The following is a 16,217-nucleotide window of genomic DNA, read 5'->3' as shown; positions in this document are numbered from 1 at the left end:
TTGTGGAATGTCGTTGATACATGAAAAGGAATCTTTCCAAAACAAAACAGCATCATCCTGCGACGTCAGTACAAATTACAAACGCCACTATTCAGCGACTAAGAACCAGGAGCAATGCGCCACCTAGAAAGGTGAGCATTCTCAGAGGAACCGTAAACCTGTAGCCGTCGCTACCAAAGTCACCGTAGATATCCGGGTAGTCACCTATTGGTGGCTCCAAATCGTTGAAGTCCCCTGCATGCAACGGGACGTGGTAAATGTAAAACTAATGACGAGAAAAACATGGACAGGAGAAAGAAAAGGGGGCAGGCAGTTCAGGCACCTCTTTTGATGGTGTGGCTGCATCCCCTCCTGAGGGCGTAGCGCACGCCCTCGACGGAGGCGCTGTTGTGGAACCTGAAGCCGTCCAGCGCGCTGGCCACGCAGTTGAGCACGTCCTCCGTCTCCACCACGCACGCCCCGCCGCAGTAGTAGTCCACCGCGCTCACCGGCACGCCGATGATCCCCGATGGGTTCAGCCGGTACGCGTCCTCGCAGCAGTCGTACACCTGCACCACGAGTCCAGGACAGTGAGGACACGGAACGAGACAACGCTCAAACTCGAAGCCCCAAGCGACTCAAAGGTAAATAAAAGACACACCCAGAAACAGCCTTCGCAGTGCAGTGCGTACCTGGCCGTCCTCGAAGCACTGCAGCGACCTCGCGGGCGCGTCCGGCAAGAGCAGCGGCTCTATCGGCGCCACATCTGCCACGCAGAGAGAGTTCGCGTCAACCACGAAGAATTAGCTATAGTGGATGTGCGCGTGCAGGCGTTGGGTCGGACGTCGGCGTGCATGCGCGCTCACCTGGGTTGCAGGAGGATGCGCACAGGCAGATGACGGCTGCGATGCCGCACCAGCGGCGGCTCAGGCGGGCGAGGAAGCCCATCGGCGAGACGGCGGAGAACAAAAGCTCTGTGTGTATTAACCCCATGTGTTACCCTGTGATCGGTGGTTTATTATGGGAGCGACACGACTAGTAAGAAAAAACAAAGGAACAGCAAAATCAGACCAACCTGCACCTGCCTCTTCTTTTCTTTTTTTTTCTTTTTTTTTGAAAACTGAACCTCTTCTTTTTTCACTAGCTTCTGGATGACAGCAACTGCAGCAAGAACAATACGTTTCGTCAATACTCCGACCAATCCTCTCTGACCAAAAGGCTCAAGGAAGCAACTGCAGTATTATACCAAAAGAAAACCAAGGCGAACCAAGTAAAAAGATCTGGAGATGCGGGGTATCGATCCCCGTGCCTCTCGCATGCTAAGCGAGCGCTCTACCATCTGAGCTACATCCCCTTGTGCAAATTTTCCTTTACGTCTACCAATAGTAATGTTTTATTCCAAAGTTCAGCCCACTATTAACATGTCAAAGCCCAAACGATCCATCGTCGTACCGCCTCTCCCAGACCGACTAAATCATGGGTCCATAGGCCCAGTCCAGGACACTTGACAGAAAAACAAAAAGGCCCTGAAATGAATCTCATTTGTCAATCAACTCGTCAGCCAACAACATTAGGCTGCTCGTAGTGGGAGTAACATAGATGGTAACATAAGTGACAACTAAGCAAATTTAGTGATGTGGCATGTTATTAATGAGGAAAGAGATGTTTGTGATAACTAGATATGTTACCATAACATGATACAAATCAAGTCAAGATGAGTCTACAAATTAATAAATAACATAATACATGACATCACATATATGTTACTACCTACTGTGTAGGTAGTAACTCTTGTTTATCGTCCACTATGACCAGCCTTGGTGCTACTCTTGTTTATCGTCCACTCAAATAAGAAAAAATACTCTTGTTTACCGGTGATTTTTCTTGTTCTATTGAACTGAATAATGTAATACTTAGCACTAATGTAAATCTTTAATACAGAAAGAAATGCCAGTCCAGCATTTCTTTCGCAAAAAAATATTGAACAAAATCTAGTGTAAACAGCTCATTTGGGTATCTCTGCGCAAAAAAATAGGTCATTTGGCCACTTGGGTACCATGTTCCCCAAATGACCTGTTTCATTTAGTTTGGTGCATTTTTCTAACTATATTAGTTTGATTCATTTTGTAAGCTTTCTGGATGGATTGATATAACAACGTTTTTCTTCAATCTTCGTTCATGAACAGATATGTTTCAGTTTTGGTGAAGCTGCTGCTACGAACAGCTCAATATATTTTTTTATTTTAGAATCAACAGCTCAATATTATTACGGCCTAGACGAAGCAGCAGAAGATTAAAACAGGCTACTGGGCCTACTGGGCCTAGGCCGGTCACACCTGGCCTAAGAGAATCAGACCAATTCGGTAACGACACGTTCATGCTTACGGTCCGAGCACGCGAGCAGAGAGGGAGACAAGCCCTGATGATTGCGTCAGAGCCTTCGCTTTCAATACGTTCCACATCCGTCAGGGAATTCCATCATGAGACTATACGGCGATAAGGCCACGCCCCTATTAAAACAGGGAAACTCGGAGACCATCACAGCACAGCACGCATGTAAAACGGATCCATCCAGCCAGGCAAAATGACTTGGCTCAGAAGCCATAAAAAGGATAGAGCAGCGAAGAAGCCTTTCATCACAGCACAGCACCAGCGGAAAAGCTGGCAAGGCGATTTAAGCGCAAAAGAGATTCCGTTTTCATAATTTCTTGGTAAAACTATTTTCCTATGCACCGATCGGGCAATTAGGCCCAAGGCTTTTCCGGCGCGCAGCTGGTCCTCCTCCTGTGCCACACTCAAAGCGTGCCTCCGTTTTGGATTCCCCTTGAAGCTGTCCACAAAAGCCAGTACGTGCCGCCATCACGCTCCCCTTTGCCTCCCGATCCATGTGACACGATCCTTTCCTTTGCTCCCTTCCACTTGTACGCCGATCACTCTCTGGTCTCTCTATCGTAATCCCGGCAGGAAAAGAGGAGAAAGCAGGAAAAGATAACGCGAACCGAGATGGGAGAAGCATGTGCTCGCATACACGGAAAGGCGCCGCACGTCATGATCTTCTCGCGGCTTGTTTGCAGCGGAAGGCAGGCAGGGGCCCCCAATGTACGTATGCACGTACGTACGTACGTACATTAATCTGTTAAGATCGATCTTTTCTCGGCGTGCTTGCCCAGTCTCGAAATGGCTACATATATGGTGACAGAACTGGACAGGCATGGGTCGATCGGTAGTTCCCCGTGACAGGACGAATGCACCGGCGGCCTCTTTGGTTACGGAGCAAATCAGGGCGATTAACAAAAATGCAAAGAAAACGAAAACCCATCTCACGGTGCACGGGCATCACCAAAGAAATGCTGGCAAGTACGAGCTACAAATTCTTTGCTTCCGCAGGTGGGAAAAGGGATTTACGGCCCAAGTCAAGGCCCCCATGTGCGACTCGATTTAGTCAGTCGCACGTGCCGTCCAGCTCCTTAAAATCAAACGGCCAGTGGAATCCAAGGCTTTACAAGTTCAAGTAAGGTAAAATACGCCAAGCTGCTTAAAACCACGGACGGAATTTTTAAACGGGGCGGGAGAACAAAAGCAGGCGAAAAGCGGCCGGGAAACGCCGCCAGCCAGGAAGATGCTATGCTCGGGCAATTAAGCAACTCATTATTGGTTCTGTCCAGAATTTCATGTGCCGGCATACATAGTACAGAGGATGGTCTAATTGTGAGCATTAGTTATCTGGTTATGGGTAGATACGAACCAACTTGCTAGAATGTGGCCATCAATCATGATCTCTGTACGACGGCGTTTATTAGTTTTCTGAGGGTGTATTACTAGAATTTACTAAGTCAAAGTTTTTTTGTCTAATGATTGTTCTTTTATATGTAATTTATGTGATAGAAAAGTATGAACATAAGTAAGTTTTTTTTTAATATCAGTCCAGAGACACAACTTTTAGGCCACATAAATACATACTAATAGAGTAATTGTTGGTGAAATCAAATCCTTATCTCAGTGAACCTTAATACGCCTTACAATATGGAACGAGAGTAAATTGCAGAAGGTCGTGTCTGTTCTCCTTCAGGGCTTGTGCGATACGCATGATTCTGAAAAGTACCATTGTTTCTCACAGAAAGGAATTAAAAGAAAAGGCAAGCACATTCTAAAAATTCTGCATATTTTTTCTTTGGAACTGAGGCCAAACAATTCTTTTTCTGTATTTTCCTTTGCTCAATTACTTTGAATCAAACATGTGGATAGTGTTGCCGAAATAATATTCATATTTTAGTAGTTCTCCTATGAATCAAAGTGGCCCTCGAAGGGCATCCCTAAATTGAGAATTTTGCATGATTTTTACATAAGATGAAAAAAAACTAACGGCACATAAAAGTTCTGTAGGAATTGAATGTTGTCATACATAATACATTTTTCACTTCTTTTTTTGTAATGGAAGAGATAACACTCTTAGCTTAGCATCGTCAAATGCGCACAACATAATCATACTTATTACGGAGTAGTTGGCTTAGGATCAAATGGGTACGTGATCCAACCAGTGCGGCGTTGATATTAATTATTGCCTAGCTAGATATCTAAATTTCATGCACGAAATTTGCGCGCTTAGTTCCATAAGTTTACAATGTACATATACGAGAAATTACACAAAGGAAGGGGAGCGGTGTTGGAGTCATATGCTCTTTGTGAGTTGATACATTGGCTAGACACATATGACATTCACATGACTTCCACCATGGCCAACACAAACGACGCTACTTCACATGACCCGGACCCAAAGCCATTCACGCATGCCTTGTTCTTCCACATCCACCTGTGGTCTCTCCAACTGGAAACTCGGAATTCCTTTCGTGCTCATGATATCCATCAATGCGTGCGCCATAGATTCTAGCCGAACTTTGTTGCCCCAAAATAACAAGGTACCACAGAAACCAGCACTAGCATACATTTGTGTACGTATACATAAAGCTGTGTTCCCCCAAAGAGATAGGGTAATAATACATCTTTCTTCGTCCGCACTCAATTTCGCACTGCCGTTTCCCTTCACATGTTGCTGCCTCACATGGACTCTTCTTTTTGGAGGCACATATGGGTGTAAGATTATCCATTGTTTGCCATTTCCATTGATGCAAAGGACAGTGTGGTCCATTGCAGGAATTTATATGGCCTGGGTCTATTTATGTAGCGGTTATTGTTGTTGAAGAATGAGGAGCTAGCCATTAATTATTTCCCAAGGAACGGCACGGCAATGAACTTGAAGACTACTTATTTTTCATGTGAAAAAACATAAATTTTAGCTCCAAGCAGTGCAGTTTAAGCCTTTAAGGGGTTATCTGAAATAATTACTGAGAATTCAAAGTAAAGTCTATCGTTGAGGGTAGCTGGTGCTGGCACAAGGGGGGGGGGGGGGTGACCACCATATATCTGCTACTGGCTTTAATATTGCTGCAGTTAGTATCTTGTTCTGATTCTGAAGAACACAACCATATGAATGATAGGGTATCCTAGGGCTACTGCTGACAGTTCATTAAGTCTAATTAATATAAGGAATTAACTGTCTGTACTGTTGTGAGTAGTACATCAATAGGTATGATCTCAGTCTCTCTCTCTCTTTCTATTGGTCTAAATTCTTGAAGAGAAAAACTGTGCCCACAAGTTCTTTAATTTCTCAACAAGTCTGATAGGTGAGTACCAAACCACACAATTTGTGCTCCGTGATGAGGCTGTAAAAAATGGTTGAGTGCTTCTAGGTTGTGCCTGTGAGTGGCCAACAGTACAGAAGAGGGGATCTGATCTATGTCTACTTTATCTACAACCACGAATCACATGTAGAGCAGTACTAGCAGTTTCGGTAAAAGAACTGGTTCTTCTAGATAAGATAGTATCTTCCTGATGCTCTGGATCTCCTTGTACCCAACCAGTCAATCAAGAGGCAGCAGTTTGGGAATTGAATATTTTTCTGTCTCGCAAGTTGGAGGCCGTGGATTTGTATACATATGCACGCAAAGGCATCCCTGTGACGTATGCTTGGGTAAGATCGTGGTAGTTGTTAAATCTTGCTTCTTAGCCGTTGGAAGTACTCAAGCAAATGGGTTTTCTAAGGTCTGAATTGGCCTAATAATTGTGCTGATGCCTGAAAGATTCTGCAGTGGTTGCAGCTTGTTGCTACTACAGAATTGCAAAGAATTCTGAACAGAGCTAGGCATGCGTGTATGGTCCATGCTCTAGCGGCACCAATGTTAAGTGCTGATATGTAATGCATGCACACCAGTGCATGTACATGCTTAGCTTGCCTGTTTCGTGATGAAAAAATATTCTCTTAAGATGATGCGTGTAATGATTCAATGCATAAATGTATTTGTACTTGCGGCGGTTCGTCGACTCGTCACAGTGGTATGCGCTGGCCGGACACTAATATGGGAGTCACAGACTCATAGTTATAGGGGGGGAAACTAAATGGACGAACTGATGTTAATTACGCATGTTCTACATAAGTCCTCATCTGTATTTGAACTTCTTGCTATTTTCAGTCCCCGTTCCATAATTAAGTCAAATCGGTAAAAGGCCCAACAAATGTACTCCGTATATCCGTAGCACTTTGTGCGGGTCTGTCTGCGCGTCTCTGTAATCTCCTTTGAATTGTTGTAATCTCCCCTTTACAGTTGACCCGCTTCGTTTTCCAGTAAAGAATTTTTCAGGTGGGGTTCATCCCCCAGACATTTCAAAAAAATTAAAAAAAATTAAATCCCCTTAATTTTTTGATAAGAAATTAGAGGAAACAGCATTGGAAGTACATGAATTTGGCACGTTGTAACAGTTTATTCCAACATCTTGCAAAATAGTCATTGTTACCACTAAACTTGGCTTGCATGGACACTTTAGGTCCAAACACCGAATCCAGCCATAACCGAGAAGACGCGCTGTCACACGTGGCCTTCGAGATTCTTTCCCGCGGTTTTTAGGAAGTTTGCAAGTTGAAAATTTTCTCTCTCCAGCATGTCCAATCTTAATCCAACCCTTTTTTTTTCAGAAAACCCCTTCCATCCCTTGATCTTTTCATTCTTCGGCAATTTTGCTTGTGTTCCATAATCTAGGGCCTCTAAATCCATGATAAATACGCCAATTAGGCCCACATTTGATGTTTTACGATGAATTTTAAGATGCAAACTTCCTAAAAAAAAACATATCGGTGGCCTGCTAGCAATCGGCTATGGAATTTGTTCAACCCATGTCGGTTGCCTGCTAGCAATCGGCTATATATTGCTTAATTTTGCTTCGTACTTATTCGGTGTAAGATGAATGGGATCATGTTAAATTTCAAACTATTAATAATATCGTGAGGTTGTGTGCTGTTGATGTGGGCCAGAGGAGTCCCTCATTTTCAAGGAAAAACAATATACTTCCTCTGTCCAACAAATCATGTCTCAAGTTTGACTAAATTTGAATGCATCTACATACTAAGTCATGTCTAAATACATTCAAATTTTGACAAACTTGAGACATTTTTTGTTGGACCGAGGGAGCAACCGGGAGCATTGTCCTCCTTTTTTTTTATTTTCTAAAGGGCTCATTTGGTCCCTTAAACTATACTAATTCCTACGTCTACAACTATTGTTCCCATTTCTTGCGCTTTCTACTGAACATCCAACTAATTAAGACCCCAAGTGATGGATTAAGACGTCATCCTGGCTAGTTGTACCATACGCACGCGCAGCCAGGTCACAGAGCGTGGCAGTTATATATATTCAGCAGCGAAGTGAGCGACTGAGCCGTCGCAAAATAAGCGAAGGAGTGCGTATGCGATTCGAGCTAGGCCGTGGATGGAGTGCCTATACGATTCGAGCTGCCATTATGGTTCTTTCCCTGCCCTTTTCGTCGAAAGCGCGAATCAATGGCGGCAGTCATTTCGTTTCGTTTCATGCTCACCGGGGTAGTACTACTAAAATGTGCATCTCCGTGCATTTTCCTCGAAGACAGCAGGAATAAGGACCGGTTTGGAAAGCCACGCACCGGACACAAAGATCAAACTCATCAGTCCTCTTCCCCATGTGTGCATGTCGTTGACATGCGCGCGCCTGCCCACGAAACCTTTACCGACCCCATGCACGGCAGCTCGTAAACAACGGTATTTTAAGTCGCAGCTTTTCTTTCATGAGGCAGAAAATTAACAACGCTTTCCGCTAAACGTTCATGCATATATACGCGCTTTTGTAGTGCCAACCTCGATGCGTACACGGTGGCTCTTCCCAATGTGGCTTGGACAGATGTTTGTTCGCCCTTTTTCTTAAATTTCTCGATCTGAATCGATTATTGGTTGTGGCATTGTATTTGCACGGGACCCACTGGATAAAAATAATTCGAATTGGTTATTACAGTGTGGAAATTAACTCCTTTTTTTAAATGAAGAAAAAGGAAAACTGGAACTAGTAATAATCAAAACGCGTTTCTGCGTTGCATGCACATGAACCCACTGTATACTGTCAAGATCGGCAGACGAAACAGTGTTTTATCGTGGCTCAAGGGTGAACAAGATCGACTAGCATGCGGCCAGCAGACACGACGCTACATATGTTACGGCCCTGCGCATGGCGGCGAGAGTTGATGCGCACGGTGTGTCGTGCACGGCGGGGAGGGACGCGCCGACCAGAGCCTAACACGCATGTGACCCCGCAAGTTAATTGCTCTTCTTCCTCTCGAGCTAGCAAGAAAGAAAGAAACGGAGTACAATCCGGCCCGCCTGTTCTCGCCTCGGCCCGCCCATGCCCTGCTGTGTGCCCCGCACTTACCCAGCTCGTGTTCCCAGCTGGCAAAGACGTGTAGTGGTATATGCCTCTGACATGGCACGACGGAACCGAACAAGATTTCCCAGCGCACACCTGGACTCATATTCTTTCTTTTCTTGACCAAAGTTTGAATTCTCTGCACACTGCGAGGGCGGTCAAAGTGCCAGTACGTGGGAGTGCTACTAGTATTTCCCGTTCACGGGACAGCCGGCCGGCCGGACAGCTAATCCACCCCTGTTCTCCTCTTCTTTTTTATACTCTCCCATTATCACGCAATCATCAGAGTGACCAGCCATCCGTCCGCTACTCCAATCTGATCTTCCCGTCTCGTCAATGGCAGAGAAGCACTCGGAAGCCAGATCGATCGCGCCCGTCGCGTCGCACGTTCACCACTCATGCAGCTCTGCTCGCCCCGCAGATCGACATTACCAGCTAGCTTGTCACGAGACAACCGTCGCCACTTGCTACCTGTACCCGATAGTAGGAGTACTACGGAGTACAAAATTCCTCCCAATCAGCTACTACTACTAGGCTACCACTGATCGCGTTCTGGTTAACGTAATGACGCAGTGGTACATGCTCAAGTAGTCTCTCTCCCATTTGAACTGCCGAGCAACTCTGGATATATAACAAGAGTACGCCAACACGTACAAACGCCACGTGATCCGATCGGGGCGATCGGGCCACGTAGCGCTGCCGAAAAGCTGGATTTTGCGCAGATTTCTCGCGCTTAATTTATACACACACCGGAAATGGGGCTCAGAAACGGATCGAGTCCGGCGAGATCACGAAATTATATCCTGCCAGAAAAGAGGGGCGTGCAGTGCTGCCACGGGCCGGTCTAGCAGTACTGCCATAGCAGCAGTTACTTCCTCGACGACGTAGTACGTCACGGCTGCATCAGGAACCTCGAGCCTGTCTGTTGGTAGTTTTTAATTGCCCCCGGCCGCAGAAGTACGTGCGCCGTGCATGGTACTGCGACCCCCACGAGCCATTTCTTTAACCAAGTCGGCACAGGCCATGAACCAGTGAGAAGGAACGGACTCACTGCGTGCCAGCGACACCTACGTCACGATCCCCAGCAGCATGGCGGAACGCTTCGTCCAATCCTCTGGCCACATGCTTTGATCATCATCAGGGGGTCGGTTTGGATTTTAGGAGCGAAAGCTAAACCCGTCCCGGATGGCATATAACTAACCCATCCCGTCACCTCCTCCTAATCATTCGCAACACTCCTCCCGAGCCCGTGGATCAGATCACGTGGAGGCCACATGGTAGGTGCGTGCGATTTACACACACACAAGCCAAGGAACGCAAAGCAAGCAAGCAAGCCACAGAGCGAGCGAGCGCCGATCCGTGTACAGTTTATGGATGTTCAAAACCGTTTGCCTTGCCCTGTCTAAAGCTCTCTTATCGGTAGGATCCGGGAGTTTGTTTAGCTCCAAGTTGCCCGTTCCGTGAGATAAGATCTGGTCAGTGATGCTAAACAAATGTGAGGCTCACGTACCCCGTGCCGTGAGTTATGTGCCACTGCCGCGCGCAGTGCGTCATCTCGCCAGCGCGCGCCCCATTAATCAACCGGTCAGTCGATTCCTGCGACAGCGAATCCGATGGACGGGGGAAGCGCGGGGTAGCGACACGAGATGAGATGACGCACGCTAGGCTTTAAAACTGTTGGGGGGTAAACCCAGTGCAGAATTTTAACCAAGCTAACCTTTTTTCATCCTGACGGCCAGCCTTTCCGGCGATAACCTAAGTCGAGAAATCTTACAACATGTCGGCTTCTATCGTTTGGATCAATTTTTAGAATTCATTTTAAATTCTATTTACAACGTGTTTGGATAGCACGTAATTGAGTACTGAAATTCAATCTGAATTATATGTAATCACATATATAGCTAACCTCAAGTAATTTTTGTGTTCAGTTTGGCATTAATGAATTGTACTGCCGTACGATGAACTTATTTTATAATCTGTTGTGACATGAAAATATGGAGAAGTTGGTTAATCAAACATCAAAATAGGCAAAAGCTGGTTGAATAAGCTGGATTATCATAATCCACCTCAACGCCAAACTTATCCTTAGAAGGCATCATTTATCTGAATTTGTTTCTCATTCTACAAATCAATGTGGTAGACAAATATGATTTTTTCAATACATAATTCAAATTCAAACGAAAGAAATCTCAATGAAATTTTGATTTCATTGCATTTCTATCAAATGAATGAAATGAGGAGTATCAAACGGGTTGTTAGGGTTTATTCAGTTCTTGCTTGGAGCTAAAATTTTGTTGGCATGTTAGCTTACATGTCTGATTCGTCGATGAAAGTTACTTTCGTGGTAATTTGCGTCGTAAGCTGATATCTCCAGCAGAGACTTTCTAATAGAACTGGATGGAAGTCTTTTCTCTCTAAAGAACGCATGATCCACTCTTCTCCAATCCCAAATATCATCACAGTACATATTATACGCGAGTCCAAAAAAGTCAAGATATTAAATATATTTTCCTGGCAGTCAAGTAGGATAATACTATAACACAGTGCAGATCGTGCTAATGGCTCATCTTATCAATGGCGCTGATGAGATCATCACACAGCGAACTACCAGTAGTAATTTTTGGTGCTAGAAGTGCTAGATATTTTTTTTGGTGACAACACGGATGCACGTATCGATGCATCAGCATCCTTCGCTTTCCGTGACCACACGAAAAGCCTTGCAGTACTAGTAGCTGCAAAGTAGGAGCTGAGGCGATCAGGTACAGTTTACTTGCAAAAGCGGGCAAGAGAGACGAGATGATGATCTACCACTAGATCGCATCGCCCGTCGATGCAGCCACGGTTCAGAGACCCGCGCAGGCAGGCATGCACAAAACAATGGCAGGTGCAGGACCGGGCAGAGGCTGCAGGCAGGGCGCGGCAGTGGAATTGGGCACCACCATCAGCCTAGCAATCAGTCACTGAGCATCATTTACGGGCAGCTTTTAAGTGCTAGCAAGACCCACACTGTACGCAGTGGCCGGATGCTTATGCAAAGATGCCTATACCAGTAGTCCAAGAAACCTGTGTGTACTGTGATACAAGAGGAAAAAAAAAAGCGAAATTTCTCGAAATTTCAGAGCAGACATGTATATGCATACACTAACAAAATACGGAGCATCCATCAATGGGATGGAGAGCAAATAGCAGCAGAAACCGGAATGATGAGGTGAAGAAAAGAAAGTCCTATTGAAAGGCTGTACTGTGCATGATAAGTACTCGAGGAGTCGTACCAAGTTGAGCAGCGACAACAGGAAGGGGAGAGGAGAGCTAGAGGAAAAACTAGTACACTGTACTGTAACGACTCGCATTGAAGAAGATGCAACCAAAAAATTTCCCTTTCACATCCAGTCCTCTCTCCTCCAGTCCAGAAACCTCTTCAACAAGAATCACTCTCGTTTTGCCCTCATTTTCTTCTTCATTCACAAACTGTACAATAGCGAGTTCTGTGGAATAATTCAAACGCGTCTACTTTTTTCCCGCCAACTCCCTGGATCTTCTGTTCCCCATCCGTCCCGGTGGTCCGTACACCACCTTCATCAGATCGCACCTGCGTCACCGTCCGGTCCATGCCATCCATGGCTGAAAGTCTGGAACCAATTGATCAGCAGCTCATCGCCTCACATTTCACCGGGAGGGAGCGGTCGAACCCGCCGCGGGACAGCAAGGTCCCCACCACCGCCAGGTCGCGGCAGAACACCCCTTGATAAACCGGCGCCGCACTCGCCGCCGTCGTCGTCGCAGCCGGCGCCGCAGTCTTGGACAACGTTGGCACCGTCGCAGCAGCAGCTTTAGGCGCCTTTGGTTTCGACGTCTGCACAGTGCTGCAGTTTGTGACGGGAGCTCCGGGCCTCTCCAGCATGATCGGTGGCGCCGCCGGCTCTGGCTTGGCCAACGCCGCTGCGGCGGCTAGCGCAGCCGCGGCTTCCTTGGCCCTCTGTCTTTCGGCGGCCTCCTCGTCAATCACGGCTGACATGATGAAGGAGTACCCCTTCTGCAGCATCCTGTACAAGAGCAGAGCCGACAAGCGGGCCTGGTCGCGCACGGCTTCCAGGTCGCGGTGCTCGTCGACGAGCTCCAGCCGTTCCCCGAACACCACGGCACGGTCGGGCTTGAGCTTGAGCGATAGGAGGAGGTGCGCGCGCTCCAGCTCCGAACGCGTGCACCCGCGCCGCACGCCCAGTAGCGCATAGTAATCGATGTTAGACGCCTCGCCACCGGCGACACGGGTTCGGAGCCCCTGGATGCGGGCGATCAGCTTGCGGTGGGCGCCCGCGATCTCGCCGTAGCGCACACCGCCCTGCGGCCGCCATCGAGGGCCCGGAAGCTTGCCGTCACGGAGCGCGGCGTCGTACAGAAGCTTGAGGTGGTCGAGGTCACGGAGGGAGTCCCCAAGCGCGCCCACGGACTGAAGAAGGTCGGCACGGGCGCGCAGCGCCGGGATGTAGGCGGGGTCGAGAGCGAGCGCGCGGTTGCAATCCGCGATGGCGTCCGCCCGGCGGCCACCGGCCTGGAACGAAGCGGCGCGGCCGACGAGGCAGGCCGCGGCGAAGGTGTGCGGGAGCACGCCGCGGCGCGCCTCGAGTATCTTGGAGAAATGGCGGACGGCCTCCGCGGGGAGGCCCGCGTCGAGCGCGGCCATGGCGGCCGTGCGGCGGCGGAGCAGGAGCTTGACGTGAGCGAGGAGCTGCGTCACGGCCTCTGACTCCACGGCCGGTATGATGAACGCGGCCGCGGACCCGGACTTGGAAGACGACACCGTGGCAGCAGCCATGGCCGCGGCAGAGGACGAGAAGCTATCCTCCGACCAGCAGACGCTCTCGCGGCGGAAGGCGGCCGAGGCGAGGCGGCGGCCGGTCTGTAGCAGCACCATGGCGTCCTCGATGAGGCCCAGGTGGAAGCAGGCCTGGCCCAGGACCAAGTACCTCCATTGCGTGTCCGTGTTGGGGTTCTTGGAGAGGCCTGCCAGGACGCGGCGCTTGAGCTCGGACACGTCGAAGCAACGGAAGGAGCGAGCGGTGCCGGTGTCCGTCTCGGCCGCGTCGGAGCGGTGGCGGTCGGGCGAGAGGAGCTTGGCACGGGAGGTCGTGCCGAGGTCGCCGGAGCTGGAGGACAAGGAGGACGAGGACGAAGTGTCCTCGCCCGAGCATGATTTGCCGCAGCTTGGGATGTAGTCGCGGAGCATCTCGGCGACCTCGCGGTACCGCCGCAGGGAGAGGAGCGCGCGCGCCCGCAGCTCCAGGGCGGCTTCCATCCGCGGCGAGAGCTCAAGCGCCGTGTCGACGAGGCCCAGCGCCGCCACAGCGTCCCCGCCGCCGGACTCTGGCGCCGCCGTGAGAATCGCCCGCGCCTCCCGAAGGTACCTGTCGATCACCTGCGTACACGGAAATGCCCACAGAAAACATGAGATTTTCAGCGCCGATGCTGGATTTTTTACACAAACAGAGAAACAGAGGAAAACCGACGAGCAGACAGAATGCGCTCGGATCAACCAGTTCGACCTTGGAATAAACAGGAAAACAAAAGGCGCACCAAGCTCGAAAGAAGCAAATGGTTCTTGACTCAAAGAAGTTGTCCTGCCATTTCGATTTTATACGGCACACGACCAAACAACTCCTCGAGTCAAAGAACCAAATGTTCTTGGCACTTGTGCAGTAAGTACCGAACGGCCAAACAGTTCTTGAACAGATGAGCCATTGGTGTGGCGTGGGCATGGCAAGAACGGAACCCGTCCCAACAATGGATTCACGGAGAGAACGAGAGAGGGAGAGCACAGCGCGCACTGACTGACCTTCCTGTTGCTGCTGAGGAGCCACTTCCTCTTCTTCTCCGGAGCAGCAGAAGGCGAGGACACCGCCATTGCGTCCACCGCATCAATCGGCGCAACCCAACAGAAGCTCAGATCGATCCCCAAGGAGCAGGGACGCTGGACAAGACCACCTCGGAGGAGAGACGGAGGTAGGAGACGAGGGAAATGGCAAGGCAAGGGAAGAAGGCAGGAGGAGAGAGGTGGTTATATACGGATCCTGTTTTACCTCTCCCAAATCTATCTCGCCTGGCGTATTTTGTAAGCTTTTCTCTCGGTTTGAATGGGTGGGAGGAAAACGGGGATGGGCAGGGCAGGGAGAATATAATGGCAAATGAAAGAAAAAAAAAATGCCAGCTTTGACTGCACTGCACCGCACCTCTCTCACTCGCTTCTGCTTTCCCTTTCAGAGAAAGCTTCGATCCCTCAACATCCTAGCTGGCCGAGATGCCAATCCAACACATCTCCCCTTCCTCGCTCTCACAGGTCACAGCCCCAGTAAAATAAAAAGGTCTCGCGTAGGTGGTGAGCTTTAAAAAGTGGGGATACAGAATAGCATTGCTGCCCCACTACTACGCCTCCTCGCTATCTCTACCCAACAATTTCCCTTTCTTTTTTTTTTCTCTCTTCTCTTTTTTTCTTCCTTTTTATGATTCGTTTGTTCTGTCATCTTATTTTAGCTTATCAAGCTCAAAGAGGCAGATTCTTTACATCCCTCAGTGCGTTTCCTGTACATTCGGAGACACTAAATCACAAAGTTTAACCCAGAATATTGCATGTTTCAAGATGTCAAACCTCAGAACAGTTTCACCTAAAAATAGTGATATGACCCATATATCGTTCGATATTCTAAATGGGCTGGTACAGACCAACAATGAAATGTATAGCCAGCTGTTGTACGCGGTGTTTTGTGTAACAAAACCAAAACCGGCAGGTATCGATATCGCTTGTACCAACCGTACCCAAACGGGGGCACATATCCAAAATATTTTGCAGAATTATACGCTAGGCCTCATAAATACTCCCTACATACACAGTGTACAGCTTCTGGCCTTCCACACTGTACAGTATACGAATCCCGGAAATACACGGAAGTGAAAGTTTGTACGGGTAAAAAAGACAGTACATCACTGTATGCGCTGCAGTACAGTCTAAGTACTCCTGTACGTACGCAGATACGCGTACAAACAAATGGAGTCCAGAAATACAAGTATCATGCATTTTGCAACTCTGGTCCCCGTCACGGGTCTGGGCCGGCAACCAATGCAGGAGCGCGTACACGGAGAAAAGGTGGGCTTAAATACGCCCCGTGCCGTATTTATACGGCTTCCCGACGCGTTACGCAAAGTGACCCACGTCACCGCCGAGCTGGCGGGGCCACTCGGCCAGCGAGATCCGTGAGCGGCGCGACTTGGCCTACACTACACTGCCTCCGGTCCCGTCCGATTCGTTTTATCCGGTGGTTCTTCGTGTTTACGTCTTGAGCATATACGCATATTTTAGGTACCCAGCCCCGTTATGAGTGAGGCTGAGAAAAAATTTGGGTATTCAAAATGTGTCCAACTATTTCAGGATACCCAAAAACAAATACCCAAAAGAGCATATTTTTAGCTGAG

The 16,217-nt window shown here is 48.4% G+C and overlaps 2 protein-coding genes and 1 non-coding gene across 3 annotated transcripts; all 3 read right to left on the bottom strand.

The window, feature by feature from the left end:
* On the bottom strand, nucleotides 1-999 carry LOC100828860. Its single transcript, XM_003561656.4, has 4 exons — nucleotides 846-999; nucleotides 672-745; nucleotides 323-548; nucleotides 1-234 (listed from the first exon to the last, which is right to left on the bottom strand). The coding sequence occupies exons 1-4, from the start codon at nucleotides 970-972 to the stop codon at nucleotides 92-94; spliced, it is 570 nt and encodes a 189-aa protein (XP_003561704.2). The 5' UTR covers nucleotides 973-999; the 3' UTR covers nucleotides 1-91.
* Nucleotides 1,000-1,260: 261 nt separating this feature from the next.
* On the bottom strand, nucleotides 1,261-1,333 carry TRNAA-AGC. Its single transcript has one exon. It is a non-coding gene; the product is annotated as a tRNA-Ala (tRNA).
* A 10,606-nt stretch (nucleotides 1,334-11,939) lies between these two features.
* On the bottom strand, nucleotides 11,940-15,074 carry LOC100838122. Its single transcript, XM_003558046.4, has 2 exons — nucleotides 14,587-15,074; nucleotides 11,940-14,169 (listed from the first exon to the last, which is right to left on the bottom strand). Exons 1-2 carry the CDS (start codon nucleotides 14,653-14,655, stop codon nucleotides 12,400-12,402), a joined length of 1,839 nt encoding a protein of 612 aa, XP_003558094.1. The 5' UTR covers nucleotides 14,656-15,074; the 3' UTR covers nucleotides 11,940-12,399.
* Nucleotides 15,075-16,217: the final 1,143 nt, after the last annotated feature.

The sequence above is a fragment of the Brachypodium distachyon genome, chromosome 1 (genome assembly GCF_000005505.3).
Source record: "Brachypodium distachyon strain Bd21 chromosome 1, Brachypodium_distachyon_v3.0, whole genome shotgun sequence".
In the NCBI taxonomy this organism is placed as follows: Eukaryota; Viridiplantae; Streptophyta; class Magnoliopsida; order Poales; family Poaceae; genus Brachypodium; species Brachypodium distachyon.
This window is presented reverse-complemented; position numbering and strand designations above follow the sequence as displayed.

What these genes read in the sequence shown, in the direction of transcription:
- LOC100828860 (XM_003561656.4), bottom strand. Translation starts at nt 972, where the DNA reads ATGGGGTTAATACACACAGAGCTTTTGTTCTCCGCCGTCTCGCCGATG. An exon ending in CGCATCCTCCTGCAACCCAG is followed by an intron (nt 746 to 845) that starts GTGAGCGCGCAT and finishes TCTGCGTGGCAG; the next exon opens with ATGTGGCGCCGATAGAGCCG. An exon ending in AGTGCTTCGAGGACGGCCAG is followed by an intron (nt 549 to 671) that starts GTACGCACTGCA and finishes CTCGTGGTGCAG; the next exon opens with GTGTACGACTGCTGCGAGGA.
- LOC100838122 (XM_003558046.4), bottom strand. Translation starts at nt 14,655, where the DNA reads ATGGCGGTGTCCTCGCCTTCTGCTGCTCCGGAGAAGAAGAGGAAGTGG. An exon ending in TCCTCAGCAGCAACAGGAAG is followed by an intron (nt 14,170 to 14,586) that starts GTCAGTCAGTGC and finishes CCGTGTACGCAG; the next exon opens with GTGATCGACAGGTACCTTCG.